At 32.1% G+C, this 15,535-nt stretch overlaps 1 protein-coding gene across 2 annotated transcripts in view; it reads right to left on the bottom strand.

Annotated features, from left to right (window-relative positions):
• Positions 1-15,535, bottom strand: part of LOC115874713 (alpha-actinin, sarcomeric) — a 100,626-nt gene that overhangs the window by 30,050 nt on the left and 55,041 nt on the right. For both annotated transcript variants that reach the window (XM_030889958.1, XM_030889957.1), the window contains exons 2-4: positions 13,723-13,957; positions 2,882-3,063; positions 2,090-2,243 (exon numbers count right to left, since the gene is read on the bottom strand). In XM_030889958.1, coding sequence (XP_030745818.1) covers positions 2,090-2,243; positions 2,882-3,063; positions 13,723-13,957 — 571 coding nt within the window. The remainder of the gene's footprint in view (positions 1-2,089; positions 2,244-2,881; positions 3,064-13,722; positions 13,958-15,535) is intronic.

Raw genomic sequence — 15,535 nt, forward strand, 5'->3', positions numbered from 1 at the left:
TTGCGATAAAAAACAATTAGACAACTAGGTCAACACAAAATCAAGGCACATTTCGATACAAAGATGAAAAACCTAATATTTCTTTCATTCTTAGAAATAGGTACCCATAACTTTGTATCATTCGAAATGGTTAAACGTCAGCATTTTTTTAAGTTCATAGCCAAGTATGATTTCCATTTAAAAAATTATATTTTTTATTATTTCTCACAAAAAGAGCAAGTATAGAAAAAAACTCACTACGCCACTGGATTGTGCTTAAAAAGGTGCCTTAAGAACGTCTTTACAGAATTTTATTATTTGGCGAATTAAAAAAGTTATGGACAATTTTCAAAATGGTAAAAAAATCAAAAAGACCCCGTATCTCAGTTGGCAGTGAAAATATCAACAGGCAATATTTATTACACGTGTCACAGAAATCGAGCCCATGACATCTATGTAGGTTTTGCTCTATCTAGTAAGGAAATAGGTTTTCTCTGTTAACAGACCAATTCCGACCACCCTGTACATTTACGGTATTGAGTTTTTTTAATTTTTTACAAATTTCCCCTGTGTCCAGTTGGCTTGGAAATGAACATCAATGACATTCCCCATATAATTTTACATGTAAAATGACAGCGATCTTTATTTCATAGCCATCGCTGAGGCCGTTTTTTTTCATATTGTATTACAACATTAGTTACTCTAAACAACATTATTATACAGTATGTCCCCGGATTGTCTTCACAAGAGGAGAAACTCTTTTATTATTGACATTTTAAAAGAAATGCGTTCCTCGTAAAAATGTTTGCTTGTTTTAAAATGATTGATCACGTTCATACTTTTCCAAATTTTCATACCGTTTTAGAGAAAATTAAAAGAAAAACATGAAAATGTAGTCGAAGTACTAAAAATTAAAAGGCGTTTCTATGATTATACAATTTCGATTTGATTCTTTGATAGATTGTTATAATTAAATTTGAATAACGTCATATTTTTTGATGTTGTCAAAGCATGTTGTCAAAGTATCACATTTTTCGATAACTATTATTACTCTTTCCGTAGCATTGAACTAAAAATTTTGTGCTTCTTTAACATTTTAAAACAACAAAAATTATGACGGTAATTAAAATTCTGTCAAAAATAATGTACCAAAAAAAGAAAATATATTGCCATAGAAACAGCTTTTCATTGTTAAGAAAAATACTTTCTATAATAGGACTACAGGAAAAAAATCGACTACACAGTTTCCTCTAAAACAATATGGACATTTCGAAAAGTATAAACGGGATTAAGAATTTTAGGACAAGCAAAAATTGTTATAAAGAATGCACTTTTCTCAAAATGTCATTAATAAAAAAGTTTTTCTTCTTGTAAAGACAATCCGGGGACATAGTGTAGCCTGCTCATAAACAATAATGAAAAAACTGCATTAAAAAAATTACAAAAAATGGACTATTATAAGAATGAAAATCTCAGATTATATACTTATTTTATTAAGTGTAAAAAAGTAAAAAGCATATAGATTTAGTAAAATACTAAAGATAGTTTTTCAATACATGCATAAACGCTGTAAATTTCATTTTGACATAAAATTGAAAATATAAACTTAGGTATAGAAATCACATACAAAATATGTTTGGAATTCAATGTAGAACACAAAAAGCATAAAATATATAGGCATAACAGTTCTATTTAAAATAAGCAAATTAGTGACACTTCCGGTTAAGCCGGAAGTGAAAAATATTTAAAAAATACAACTAACCTAAATAATTCAAAATTGTATCTAATACAAACCGTAAAATACTTCAAAAATACTTCAATAAATCAAGATACAATTGGCTTGCAGTACAGTAGAGATATAAAAAGTCTAGTGTGACAATAAACCATGCAAGAAAGATAGTTCCAAGTAGTAATCGTGTTTTTTCTTCTTCTACATGAATGGTAAGCATGATAGACACATGTACCATATTTTAGTCTTTAGTAAAGGTGGGTACTTGTTATTCTTGCACGTTTTATTGTCCTTCTGATCTATTTATAACACTTTTACTGTATTTTTTTATTTGTCTAGGCAGTATATTACAGTCGAAGATGAATTCCATTCAACCCTTACCGTCAGGATCTAACATCCTTGGAATGTCCAAGTACTTCTCGGCCACGTCGAAGGCAGTGTTCAAATTCTCCCAAGGATTGTCCTTGCTCAGTTTGCTGTAGTCGATCAAATCTGGACGATGACGATGTATAAGGGCGCAGAACGCCAAACCATCCTATTTAAAATCAAAACAATAATAAATAATTTCTATAATTTTGTGATAGGAGGTTCATTCATCAAACTTTAAAAGTTATTTTTGGTAAAATGCCACTGCATTACAATCTAGCATGTGAGCAATTTTTTGGCCTGTGAGTAACTTTTTACTTATAAACAAATTACTTTCACTGATCGAAACGTTTCTCGAAACATTTCCCGATGTAATTCCAATAACAATAAAAAAAACAACTAATCGTCTTGGTCTTGGTCTATTTCGATCTGTTTCGGAGTTTGCGGCAGAGACAAGCCAAGATTTCCCGCAACATAAGAAAAGCATTCACTTTATTTCTGAAAATATTTCGAGAAATGCTTCGCAAAATATTTCATGAAAATTTTTGTGAAACATTTCGGGCATAGTGTAGAATGTTGTTTTACATTGCTATAATATATTGTTTCTCAAAAAAAAAACCCTAATATTTATTTAATTAATCTGTTAACCCAGCCTTTTTTCCACAAAACAATAACCCTATTAGCCATGACCTTCTATAGATTATCTCATTTTACTTCATCATTAACTATTTAAACGTAATTTTCTATTTTAACGGATTTACAGAGAATAAATCGGGTGTGTTATTGTAAACAGGAAATTTGTCGTACCTTGAACGACAAGTGGAAGTTTTGGACGTTGACGTTTTTGTAAGGCGCGGTTTTCCTTTGACACCAAAGCAACAGACCCTCCTTGGCTGTCATCTCTTCTACGGAAATATCCTGGATGGCGAATCGCAGGATAATGGTCCAGATCATACCCAATGTCATCTTCAGGTTGCCGTCGACAATTTCTAAACAAAGAAAAATAAAAGAATGTTCGTCCATTCACAGCAAATTAATATTTTCTACAACTAGCTTAGAAAATGCAGTTTGACACACGGAAAACTCGATCTGAAATTGGCGTTTTGCAAACTCTCGTGTGCTAAGGATTTAGCGCACGACATGTGTCTTATGTGCATACGGCATGTGTCAAATTTAACATTTTTACCTCCAATGTTTAGTTGAAACGCCAAACGCAACGCAGCTATCAGAAAAGTGTCATCATTACATCGCAAATTATTCCACTAAACTGACAAAAACTGAGTGAGTCTGCTGCTAATTTGTAATCGTAGAAAAAAAAGCGTAAAAAACTTGTTCGAAAACTTCTTTGTATACTCGTTCGATTTGTGGTGAAACCAAACCAAATCCAACAAACTGTCGAACTCGTGTGCAAAACGCCGTTTTCGAAACTCGTTTAATATACTATTACAAATGCTCCTTAGTTTAGTCTCAGACGTGGTTAAATGGAAAGGTATTAACTAATATTAATATTACTGTTATATCCTTTTTGGTTCACATCACCACAAAAGAGGTTCAACATTTTCAAGGATTGCTGAGTTTTTTGAAGAAAACTGATTTTTTGGAAATTCAATATTATTTTTTCCTGTCGTTACTTTTGAGAAAATCGAAAAATTAATTGCACATTCTCATCTATACTAATATATGTACAGTGTGACCCACTCAAGACCGGGCACCCTCCATAAAATCTGTGTTTATCGTCCGATTTTGATGATTTTTTTTTCAAATATAAAGTTTCAAAAAATGTACTTTAGGGCTCAATGTCATGTTATTTCACAAAAAACAAGGCCTACTTAATAAAGTTTTTGTGGTGAAAAATTTGCAAAATCATATTAGCGATTTTTTTTCAAAAAATTTGAGTACACCCCTACATTCGGCATCCCCCAAAACAGTTCTGTACCAAATTTCGTTTAAAAATATTAATTATTAATAATTCTGCAGTTAAATTAAATAATTCCCTATTTTTGCCAATTTAACGATGAGTTATCACGTAACCCTTGAAAAAAACAATCCACAACAATGGGTTTTATTAGCTGTCAATTCTTGCAGCGTAGAATTGAATATTAATTTAATAGCACGCAGAAAAGTGTTGTATCAAGAAATATTATTTGCATTATGGAACAATTAAATATTAGGGATAAAATTGAAATTATTCGTTTAGTGGGTGATAACTATCTTCAAGCAGGAGAAGCTGCCAGAGAATTTAACAACAGACATCCCGACAGACCTGCAGTAAGTAGAAGCACGGTTCAACGAATAAATAGAGTTTTTAATGAAACTGGTTGTGTGTCAAAATACTTACTAAAAAACAGAAGGCCGGAACATCGAATAAATAGGCGGAATGAGGAAATATTAGAATATTTTCGTAACAATCCTCGTGCAAGCATTAGAGGCGCCAGTGTTGATTTGGATATACCAAGGGAAAATATTAGGAGATGTTTGCGAACTAATAAAGTTAAACCCTTTAAACCAAAGATTTTACACACTTTGGAAAACGGAGATGATGTTAGACGATTAGAATTCTGCTTATGGGCTCAAGCAGAGTATTTAAATAATAGAAATTTCTTAAAAGAAATTTTATTTAGTGATGAGGCAACATTTAGTACAAACGGAGTAGTATCCTCTCAAAATTCGCGATTCTGGGCAGTCGAAAACCCTGAATGGGTGATCAATACAAGAAGACAGTATTCTCAGAAATTAAATGTGTGGTGTGGCATACTTGATGATAGAATCATTGGTCCATATTTTTTTGAGAGAAATTTGAATAGTCCAACGTTTTTGAATTTTCTGATTAATGACTTTTGGGATGCAATACATAATTTACCATGCCAAACCCGTTTGAATTTAAAATTTCAATTGGACGGATCACCTGTGCATAACGCGGCAGTTGTCAGGGAATGGTTAAATGAAAATTTTGAAAATAAGTGGATAGGTCGAAATAGCCCGCTAATTGGTGGCCACCGAGATCCCCGGACCTAACACCCTTGATTTCTTTCTTTGGGGTTTCTTAAAGCAACAAGTTTACAAGTCTAGACCTCAATCTGTAGATGAATTACGTATTAGAATTACAGAGGCTTCTGCAAATATTACACCACAGCAGCTGAGGAATGTAACTGTTAATCTAAGAAAAAGATGCGACAAATGTATTGAACTGAATGGAGGGCTGGTAGAAGAAACTAGAATTATTTGAATATGTTTAACTTATTATTCGGTTATTGTGTTGCTTGTAGTATTTTTATCGTTGTTTGTAATAAAACTCGTTGTCGTGGATTGTTTTTTTCAAGGGTTACTTGATAACTCATCGTTAAATTGGCAAAAATAGGGAATTATTTAATTTAACTGCAGAATTATTAATAATTAATATTTTTAAACGAAATTTGGTACAGAACTGTTTTGGGGGATGCCGAATGTAGGGGTGTACTCAAATTTTTTGAAAAAAAATCGCTAATATGATTTTGCAAATTTTTCACCACAAAAACTTTATTAAGTAGGCCTTGTTTTTTGTGAAATAACATGACATTGAGCCCTAAAGTACATTTTTTGAAACTTTATATTTGAAAAAAAATCATCAAAATCGGACTATAAACACAGATTTTATGGAGGGTGCCCGGTCTTGAGTGGGTCACACTGTATAAAATCCTTAAGTGACTGACATACTGATTAATCACGATCCTGCTCAAACCACTCAACGTAAGAAGCTCAATTTTGGCATACAGGTTGATTCTAGGGTGTAGAGGTTCGATAAGAAAGAATTTTTCGAAATTCCAGTTCCAAGAGGGTGAAACCACCCCTCAAATATTACAATATTTTTTATTTAAAAAACGGTCAAGTTTCCGAAAAAACGCTTAAACCCGTATATTTTATTTTGTTTTTTTACATATTTTAAGATTTTTTAAAAATGTATACAGGGTGTTTCGAAAAATCTGATCGTTAATTAATCACGATCCTGCTTAAAGCGCTTGGCGTAAAAAGCTGATTTTTGGAAAACAGATTGACTTTAGGGTGTAGAGGTTCGGTAAGAAGGGATTTTTCGAAACTCGAATTCTAAGGGGGTGAAACTATCCCTCAAATATTAAAATATTTTTTATTTAAAAACCGGTGAGTTTTTCGGAAAAACTCTTAATCACGTATATTTTATTTTGTTGTTTTACATATTTTAAGATTTTTTATAAATTTATACAGGGTGTTTCATAAAATATGACCATTGAGTAATCACGATTCTGCTTAAACTGCTTGACGTTGAAACCTGATTTTTGGTAAACGGATTGACTGTGGGGTGTAGAGGTTCGATAAGGATGGGTTTCTCGAATCTCAAATTCCGAGAGGGTGAAAACGCCCCTCAAATATTACAATATGTGTTATTTAAAAAACGGTTAGTCTTTAGGGAAAACGCTTGGACAAGCATAATTTATTTGGTTTTTTTACATATTTTGAAATTTTTAAAAAAATCATACAGGGTGTTCCAAAAAGTTAGGTAATTTCTTAACCACGATTCTGCTTAAACTGCTTGGCGTAAAAAACTTATTTTTGGAAAACGGATTTTTCGAAAGTCAAATTCCAACGAGATGAAACTACCCCTCAAATATTACCAAGTTATATAATAATATCGCCACATTGTTATTTTATCATGCTGACATAAATGTGAGAAAAGTTTATCCAGTTTGTATGTTAATGGAAATTCTTGCTTTGCTTTATCATCACCATTACAAATGATTAATTCGACGCGAACGAAGTCGCTAATACACGCTAGTAGCCTTATATAACATAAATTTTCAAATTAGCTAATAGTTTCTCAGATACATAGAACTTTTTTTTAAATACGGACCTGCGTTTTTATTTCAGGTTTTGAAAGAATTCAGTCTTCTGAGTTCAACAACACTATTTACAGTGATTTTTAACATTTGTTATAATAATCGTAACAATATTGATGATCGTTAATTAACAGTGAATAAGGAAAATCGATCCAAAAGGAAGATTCAAATATGTAATATCCATCCAGGTCAGTATTTTAAAGATCTTATTTTTACCTTTTTGTATTATGAATTTGAAATCTGAATGTAACGATTTAGTAATAAATTCAGAATGCATATTGTACTCTTTGTTGTAAATATTGAGGTGTATTGATTTCACTTTTACAAATGACGTCAAATAATGCCCCCCCCCCCTGGCAACAGGTCCAGGAACCTCGCTGTCCATTATACTGTTCCATTTCCAATCCAACTTCCGGAGAAATGATTTGATTGTTTATATTATATTTATATTATTTACCACATTTTCAATGTTTTAACACATCATGGCAATTTTTTTTCCATAGCAACTTAAAATTACCTTATATCTATCAAAAATAGTAGATAAAATAGTACTTTAACCGCCAGGGTAGATTAAATGATACTTTAACAGTGAGGATAGGTTAAAATCTTTATTTCTTCTCGCACGTTTATTAATTGCTTCCATTTTTGAAAATGTTTGTATTCCTTTTAATAAGTTATTCGGGATTTAAATGGAAGTAGTTTGGATATGGCGTTTGTCGCCTCAGCCTGAATATCTGTTGGTAATTTACTTATTTCGTTTTGAGCCATTTCTGACTCCAATTCAATCAGCAATCGACACGAAAGAGAATTAAAAAATATTAACTCAAAACTGACAACTAAAGAGACATCTTTATTTGTCAAATTAAGCACAACGCCAACGCCAACGCCAACCCAGGACAATATTTTTTCTACTCGTAATAAATTCCTTCAAATAATAATTTCTGAATATTTTTTAAAACGTAACTCTCTATGGAAAAAAATATTGTTTTATACACGACGATAAAATTGCATTATCGTCTCCGGAAATTAATTCTCGCGATTTCATCGCTCGTGAATTAATCTTTTCGGGCAACGATAAAATACCATTTTATCGTCTTGTATAAAAATAACTAAAAGCCCATCACGATGAATAGGTTAAATATCTTAAAGAACCAGAGCCGGACTTAAAATTAATTTATAACAAAACAGGTCCGTATTATAAAAAATTAAGTTGACCTAAATTATCAGCTAATTTGAAAATCTAAAAATACTATAAGGTAGCCTTGACAAAATGGCCATGGGAATGTGAGATTAGTTTTAGAATTTTCTAAAAAGTAACGACAGGAAAAAACAAAATTGATTTTCACAAAAACGTTTTTTTTTTCTAAATAACTCACCAATCCTTGAAATTTTTGAAACTTTTTTGGTGCTGGCATCTTGGTGAACATCCCAAGACGCAAATTTGCTCCAATTTAATGAATTTGTAGCATCCTGTATAGTAGATTGATATTCACAGTTTAATGTTCACGTTCTTATTGCCAATTTGTCTTTATCCATGAACAATTATAAAAAGCAACAAAATAATTATAAGAGGAAACTTTTGCAAGAGGCTATACTCATAACTGATAAAAGGTCAAAAATGTGGGTAATTGAAAAGCAGCGAAATTATTTTATGGCCATACTATCTCCTGTCGGATCTAACACATCGTAATAACATTATGACTTTGTTTGTGTTTTTAGAACACCATCTGCGTTTGGTCAGTGATAACAAGCAAACGAGTTGGAAACAAAGAATAGTTGAAATTCTTTCGACGGTTGATAAAATATAAATATTTAAGAAATGAATACAGCTCAACCAGTGATTTAAAGGCTATAAAATATTTATAGGTTTCGTTCTGATTTTTTTCTAAACAAATTTACGCGTTTCAGTTTACTAGTTTTTTTTCAAGTTTGTTAAGAAACATATTCTTAGCATGGTGATATTTGGTTTTATTTTGACATTACTCGAGAAAGTTGGCATTGTAGAATCATAGTAAGCTGTATGTTTGGTTGGCATTACTTTAAAATTATTCAGTGTAAAAAAATTTGTTAGTGGATTACGCCAGGCCCTAGACTCTCAATAGTAGATTTTTTAACACTCAATTTTATAAAAATACAAATTTAGTTTCTTCCGCATTGCCAGATAGTGGAGTGCTTTAAGCCCTTATGGGATACAAACCTCGGAATTCATTTACTGTGAACGAATTTTTATAAAACTTTTTGCATTGTATTGTTAATAAGATATATTACAAAGTTTACCCATTTAAATTCGTTGCTTTCACTTTAGTATTTAATTAAACACACATATACAAATGCATACATACAAGATGGCTCCACATTCCGGAAAAGCTCTGTATCAGGATTCCTATTTGAGATTTTCACTTCAAACTTTCTACAAAATATGTGTTTAATGGTAGTTCACATTTCAAAAATATTTTTATAGATATACAGGGTGAGTCAAATTCCGGTTTCAAAAATATCTTAATACCATAGAGTATATTAAGTGGTTTTTGAATTATGACCAAGTCCATGAGGACGTCAATCTAGACGTCCAGGAACCTTCGTATGATAACTTCTAATAGAGAAAATCGACTTATTGTAAGTTTATCGCTAAGAAACCGCCGTTTGCCAGCTTTTCAAATTGATAATGAATTGCACTTAAGGAACGTACCTACATATTAACTAACGGACTATAAGAAGAAGATTAAATGAAGCAAATCTTATGTCAAGAAGGCCTGCTTCGGGACCAGAACTTCCTAATTGTGTTGACTAGGCCCAAAAGCAAAAGCATGGTCTTAATGTAAAAATTACGAAAAATGTTAGTGTTTTCTTCAAAAGCGAATATTTCCAACAAAAATAAAGCTAATGAGATGAACCAAAAAACAAAACATCGAGAAAGGATGTATCATCGAGAAAAGATGATAAAATGATTTTTAAACTTCTTGCTGTTTTAACATATTCCACGGGGTGTTTCAAACTTTCACCAAAATATCAACATTTTGTTTTTCCTCGTATAATTAACAGATGGGGAGTTTCATTTTTAGTTTAGAAAAATATACTAAAAAGTAAAAGAATTGGGCTACACACTGCTTAAAAAATCATCAAAATCGGCCCATTAAAACAAAATATATTAACATTTAAAATACATCAAAGTTTTAAGGTTTGGTTTGGTTGTTCAAAAACTATACATTTTAGTCATATACTTTTCTAATAAAAAAACCTTTATTTTTTTACTAGAATCCAAAAATGAATTAATATATAGGGTGTTCCATTACAAAAAACATAACTTTGATGTGTAACTTTTTTGGGGACGCCCTGTAGAACTCTACATAATCTTAGAAAATGCATTAAATTGACTTACATATGCTCACAAAGTTTCACTTCAATACAAACTTTTGTTCTTCTTGCAAAAACCGCGTCGTATATGACGCGCCACCCTGTATAATTCGATTTCAATCAAAATTTCAATTATTAGAATATAAGCAGAATAGGTATATATTATGCATTAGATTTATTTATTTTAATAAATTTACTTAGAAAAAGAATTAAAAAAATCAAAACATTAAGAAGGAAATAATTAAGAATTTACTAAAATTAAAAAATTAAAAGAAACGAAAAAAAATGGGTAAACATTTTAGTATTTTATCTATAAAACACAATACAGAAGGTTTCACCTTAATACATTCACAGTAATTGAATTCCGAGGTAAAAGTCTCTGGGCACTCCACTAAGACATTAAAGTACAGATTTCTAATTTATATATGAAGATGACTATGATATTTCTAATTTAACATTTTTTTATTACATGACAGCCCCTATGATGACTCCCATCTATGGACTAGTTTTGATCTAGCTGACAAAATGTTGGTTGGGTTCGGTTTACACGGTTCGGTTTACACAACTTCGTTTAGAAAAATATTCCAGTGACAACCCATATGCACGTCCCTGGTGAATATGTCGACACATCTTTAGCTTTAAAATATGTCGCATTTATAGTAACTGTTACCCTCAAAATTTCCTTCGAAACGCTATCTTCGAAAAAATATTAAGACTTCTAACACCCTGTAGCTACGAAATAAAGCAGAATTGGACCTATGTTGATATGAAAAATAAATCTTAAGGGCAGGCGGCCACTGCGAGCGAAACTAAACTAAGTCAAGCGAAGATAAGATTTGTAAAAATCAGCTTCCATACTTTTAAATGCATCAGCGGCCTCTTGAGCGAAACTAAACGAAAATATATGGACGAAGATTCGAAATCGTAGTTTAGTTTCGCTCGTTTTAGTTCGTGACAGGTTCCAGCGAATTTTTCGCAGCAATTAGTTCTCTGATAACAGAGATACAATACGAAAACGCAGCTAACTTAGCCGACTACTGAGCGAAAATTGTTCCCAGTGGCCGATGAAACTTATTTTCGTTTAGTTACCGTTTGTTTTCATATTCTTAGCTTAGTTTAGTTACTCTCGCAGTGGCTAAACGAAAATAAGTTTCATCGGTCACTGGGAACGATATTCGCTCAGTACTAGCTGCGTTTTCGTATTGTGTCTCTGCTATCATAGAACTAATCGCTGCGAAAAATTCGCTGGAACCTGTCACGAACTAAAATGAGCGAAACTAAGCTACGATTTGAATCTTCGTTCACATATTTTCGTTTAGTTTCGCTCAAGTGGCCGCTGATGCATTTAAAAGTATGGGAGCTGATTTTTAAAAATCTTATCTACGCTTGGCTTAGTTTAGTTTCGCTCGCAGTGGCTGCCCGCCTTTATGTTTACATGAGGAATCTCTCCACGAGAGATGGCTCGTGTTTTTTAAAACACACCGTATAGTATCTTTTAATAACAGTTAATTAGTAGCCTATAATATTTTTACTATATTATAATTTACGTGTTAAATTAAAAAAAATAGGCGCTATGTGGTCTATTGTTGGTGTTTAAAATGTACGTATTTATAATTTCATTTTTGTAACAGTAAAGATTTCAGTTAACGTCTTCTTTTTGCTGCCAGGGCTAATCTGGACGAGGCCTACTTTGTTTACGCGGAATCCGAACCGCGGTCCTCGGCCTCATGTCAGTGGCCTACCGACAAGTGTCTAAATTAACTCTTACTCACGAGATATCCGATCTCATCCGGCCTCGAACCGGCGTGAATGAGCAGTGTGTATCAATAGATTTTACACTTTTTTCCCTTGGACAACAGCACGATACAGAATTTCGAACCGGTCACCCGTCCATCAACCAGTATCGCCTTACGTCGCTTAACTTCGGTGTTCTAATGGGAACCGGTGTTTTAACGTAGCTAGGCCGTTGCATTTCATTTTTGTATTGACTATGTTACACTTCTAATGATCAATTATAACACAAAATGCAGTAAAAAAGTATATATTTATTATTTTATATTTTAAGCTTCATTCTGAACCTCGCAATTAATGGAATAAATGAGTGGGTTCAATTAGCGTAGAAGTTTATTTCATTAATTTCAATGTGAGTATTCAGAACATCAAAATTAGTGGTAAACATTTTCAAGTAGTACAAAAAGTTATCAAACTTTTTAACTTTTCCACTAATTGTACTTCAAAATTTGCGAGAAAGGTCATTTTGGTCCATTTTGGTCTTTGATTATCTTCCGTCAAGAGAAATTGTGGTTAGAAATCAAAAGTTGACTCTTTTATAAGCTAAGGGTGTAATCCGTTGCTTACCTTGGTTATGGTTTTATGTTCCGTTTTAATCGGTTTCCTGAAAGTTTTCTTATTACGGAACACAGTTCCTGATAAACTCGGTTATAACTGTCACCAAACTAACCAGCGCGAGAAGGCTGGTTTTTCTGGTTTTGTTTGTCAATCAATATCATTTTTGTAATAAAATTTTCATTTAATTTCTAAAATTAGTTATAATATTTAGTATTTACATCCAAAAGCAATGAAGGTAGGCAGTAAAGGTAAAGAAATTTCATTAACTAAATACAATGACTTTTTAGGACCAGTTAAACTTATCATGCAGCCATTGTTTCTTAAAGTCAGGAACATTTAAAGAAAACATGAAAAACAAGCAACAAGTAATCGTGAATATTCTGTAAGCTATAAAAATATAAATATTGATTAGATTTGTTTATTGTTATTGATCAGTTTTAATATTGGACCTGCAAATCTTCACTTGAGCTGTCTAACGAGTTTAACAGTTTATTAATAAAGTACTTTTCAATATTAAACTCCATTGAAAGGAAGAAGCAAACGTAACAGCAGAGAATAGGTACATGCATAAAAGACAAATTTTATAATAAAGGTATTGAAATTTTGAAAACGTCAACATTTGACATTTCCAGTATTTTACCAAACCGTTCCGTATCAAACCGATGTTTTTCAGGAACCGCTCTTTACCGTAGTTTACAGGTCTGGTTCGCCTGGTTTTGCAACGGAATACAGCCTAAATATTAGGCTTTCTCTATGGATACAACTGAGTAACGCAAGCTGTTGCTAGGATATTTTATTAATTTTAATTGTATTTTTTAAATATTGTGAATGATCAAAAACTAAAAACTATAAAGTGTAATTGAAACCACTCATTTATACCACTACTTGTTCTACGATGTTCTGAATGAAGCTTTACAAGGAATAATTTTGCGCTTGAATAACGTTAAAGGACAGTTAAAATTATGTTATGCCAAAACTTTCCATTAGTTTCATCCGGATCACCAGGTGGTCCTAAATGACGGACTTATTTGTTTTATATCAGTGTCCCAGCATGGTCCCAGCTATCTCTAGTACATGACATTAGTCTATGATATTTACCTTCAGCACCGATGGATACCAATTTGACGCCCTTGCTGGCAATGAAATCTAGCGCTTTGTTTACGTTGGCGATCTTGTGGAAACGCATCTTTCCTCTGTCTGGCTTGGGCAACGTTTCCCCAGATATCACTTCCAGCAGCAGCATCAATTTCAGCCCATTTCTGAAGTCTTCGTCGATGTTTTCGATGCCAGTGCCAGCCTTACGCAGATGACTGTTACACCATGCCGTGAATGTCTGAAAAAGAAATAAAACATATTAAGAAATCTCAAAACTAGATAAATAATAAGTTGGTTTTCTTCTAGGATGAACACCAAATATAGTTCACACCATGTTGTGATGGGATACTAAAAATAAATTTAGTTTTCTGTTTACATTCATTATTTAATTCATAAGAGATCATAGAGAAAAAATGTCATCATCTTGACATATTTTTATTATTAACCCTCAACTGGCGTCTAACAGACCCCAGGCACTATTTAAACCTCTGTAAAATGTTTACGCTTAAGAATTAGGCCTCGCCGCGCTATTTAAGTATAGTTCCTACCAGCGGGGGCTAAAGTTTCATTGGGGTCTGTGTGGCACCACCACGCCAAGAATGTTTCATTATTATAGGATGGTGGGTAGTCTAAAAAGTGTGCCTCACTGGGACGCTAATTTTGAGGAAGCATTGAGTGGTTTGATGAACTTAAAGAGGCTTAAGTGAGATGAAGATCATCGAGACATTCATTTTTCTCCGAAGAGTAACCATAACTCCGATTCTGAATCTCTTACTCATAGAAGAGAGAAAATTGAATAATCAATACCAGAAAAAAAAGAGATGTGACATATGTCAACCATATGCCAACGAAGAAATGACAAAAAAATCTCATGAATAAAAATGGATCGTGCACCATGTGCGGCAAAAGCAGATCCTATATTAGCATGAACTGTATTTGAAAAAGTTATGTACATTCAAGGTTTGCAGTTTTGTTGAAAATAATTTATGTTTACTACTTTAGCTTCACATTACAGTTGTTTGTACTTTTAATAATACGATAAAATCATAAAATATATATGTTTTTAAATTCTGTAGGTTTCTTAGCCCAGTTATATTTCTGTTGTCAAAAAAATGCCTAAAAAATCCGTTTTACTTTATTTTTTGTCCGTTCTTATTAATTTGTTGAACATTAATGAAATTGTTTGTTCACAGGTTTGAATATATTGTAAACAGTGTTAAAATAACAAGCTTTTTATAAAATCTCTTGATGTATTTTTAACTGAAAAAAAAATTGGGGTCCATCACACCCCAACACGCCATCAGTAGTGCAGAAGTCCACCACGCCAGTTGAGTAAGAAATTCATTAGTGTTGAAGAATGTGTAACTGCATTGTATAAATATTTAATTTTTATGAAGAAGAATAGAACAAAGCACAGTTATTTACTTAAGGTACAAACATTCCATAGTATTCATCACTACATGATAAAATGTGAAGTATTCTTCCAAAAATTCTAATGACAACTAAAATTATTGTCAATTATTGTCAATACCATTGTTTTAAAAATACTGGATATTAAACAAGAGACTTACATGTTTACTGAATCCTAAAAAAAACAGTTTACCAAATTATTTATTTTAAAATCTTTTTCCAATGCAAATAAACATTCATAATGTTTGCTGTGCATTACATTTAGTTATATATTAAAACATTCTTTTATTATTAATAACAATAATAATATATTTAAAATAAAAATACACCGCAATTGCCGTCGCTGTTTTTCAAAACAGATCGTAAAGTTAAAACATTTCAAAACTAAAAATATTCTGAATCTTAA

This window comes from Sitophilus oryzae, unplaced genomic scaffold, assembly GCF_002938485.1.
Source record: "Sitophilus oryzae breed Bouriz unplaced genomic scaffold, Soryzae_2.0 scaffold_1297_pilon_pilon, whole genome shotgun sequence".
In the NCBI taxonomy this organism is placed as follows: Eukaryota; Metazoa; Arthropoda; class Insecta; order Coleoptera; family Curculionidae; genus Sitophilus; species Sitophilus oryzae.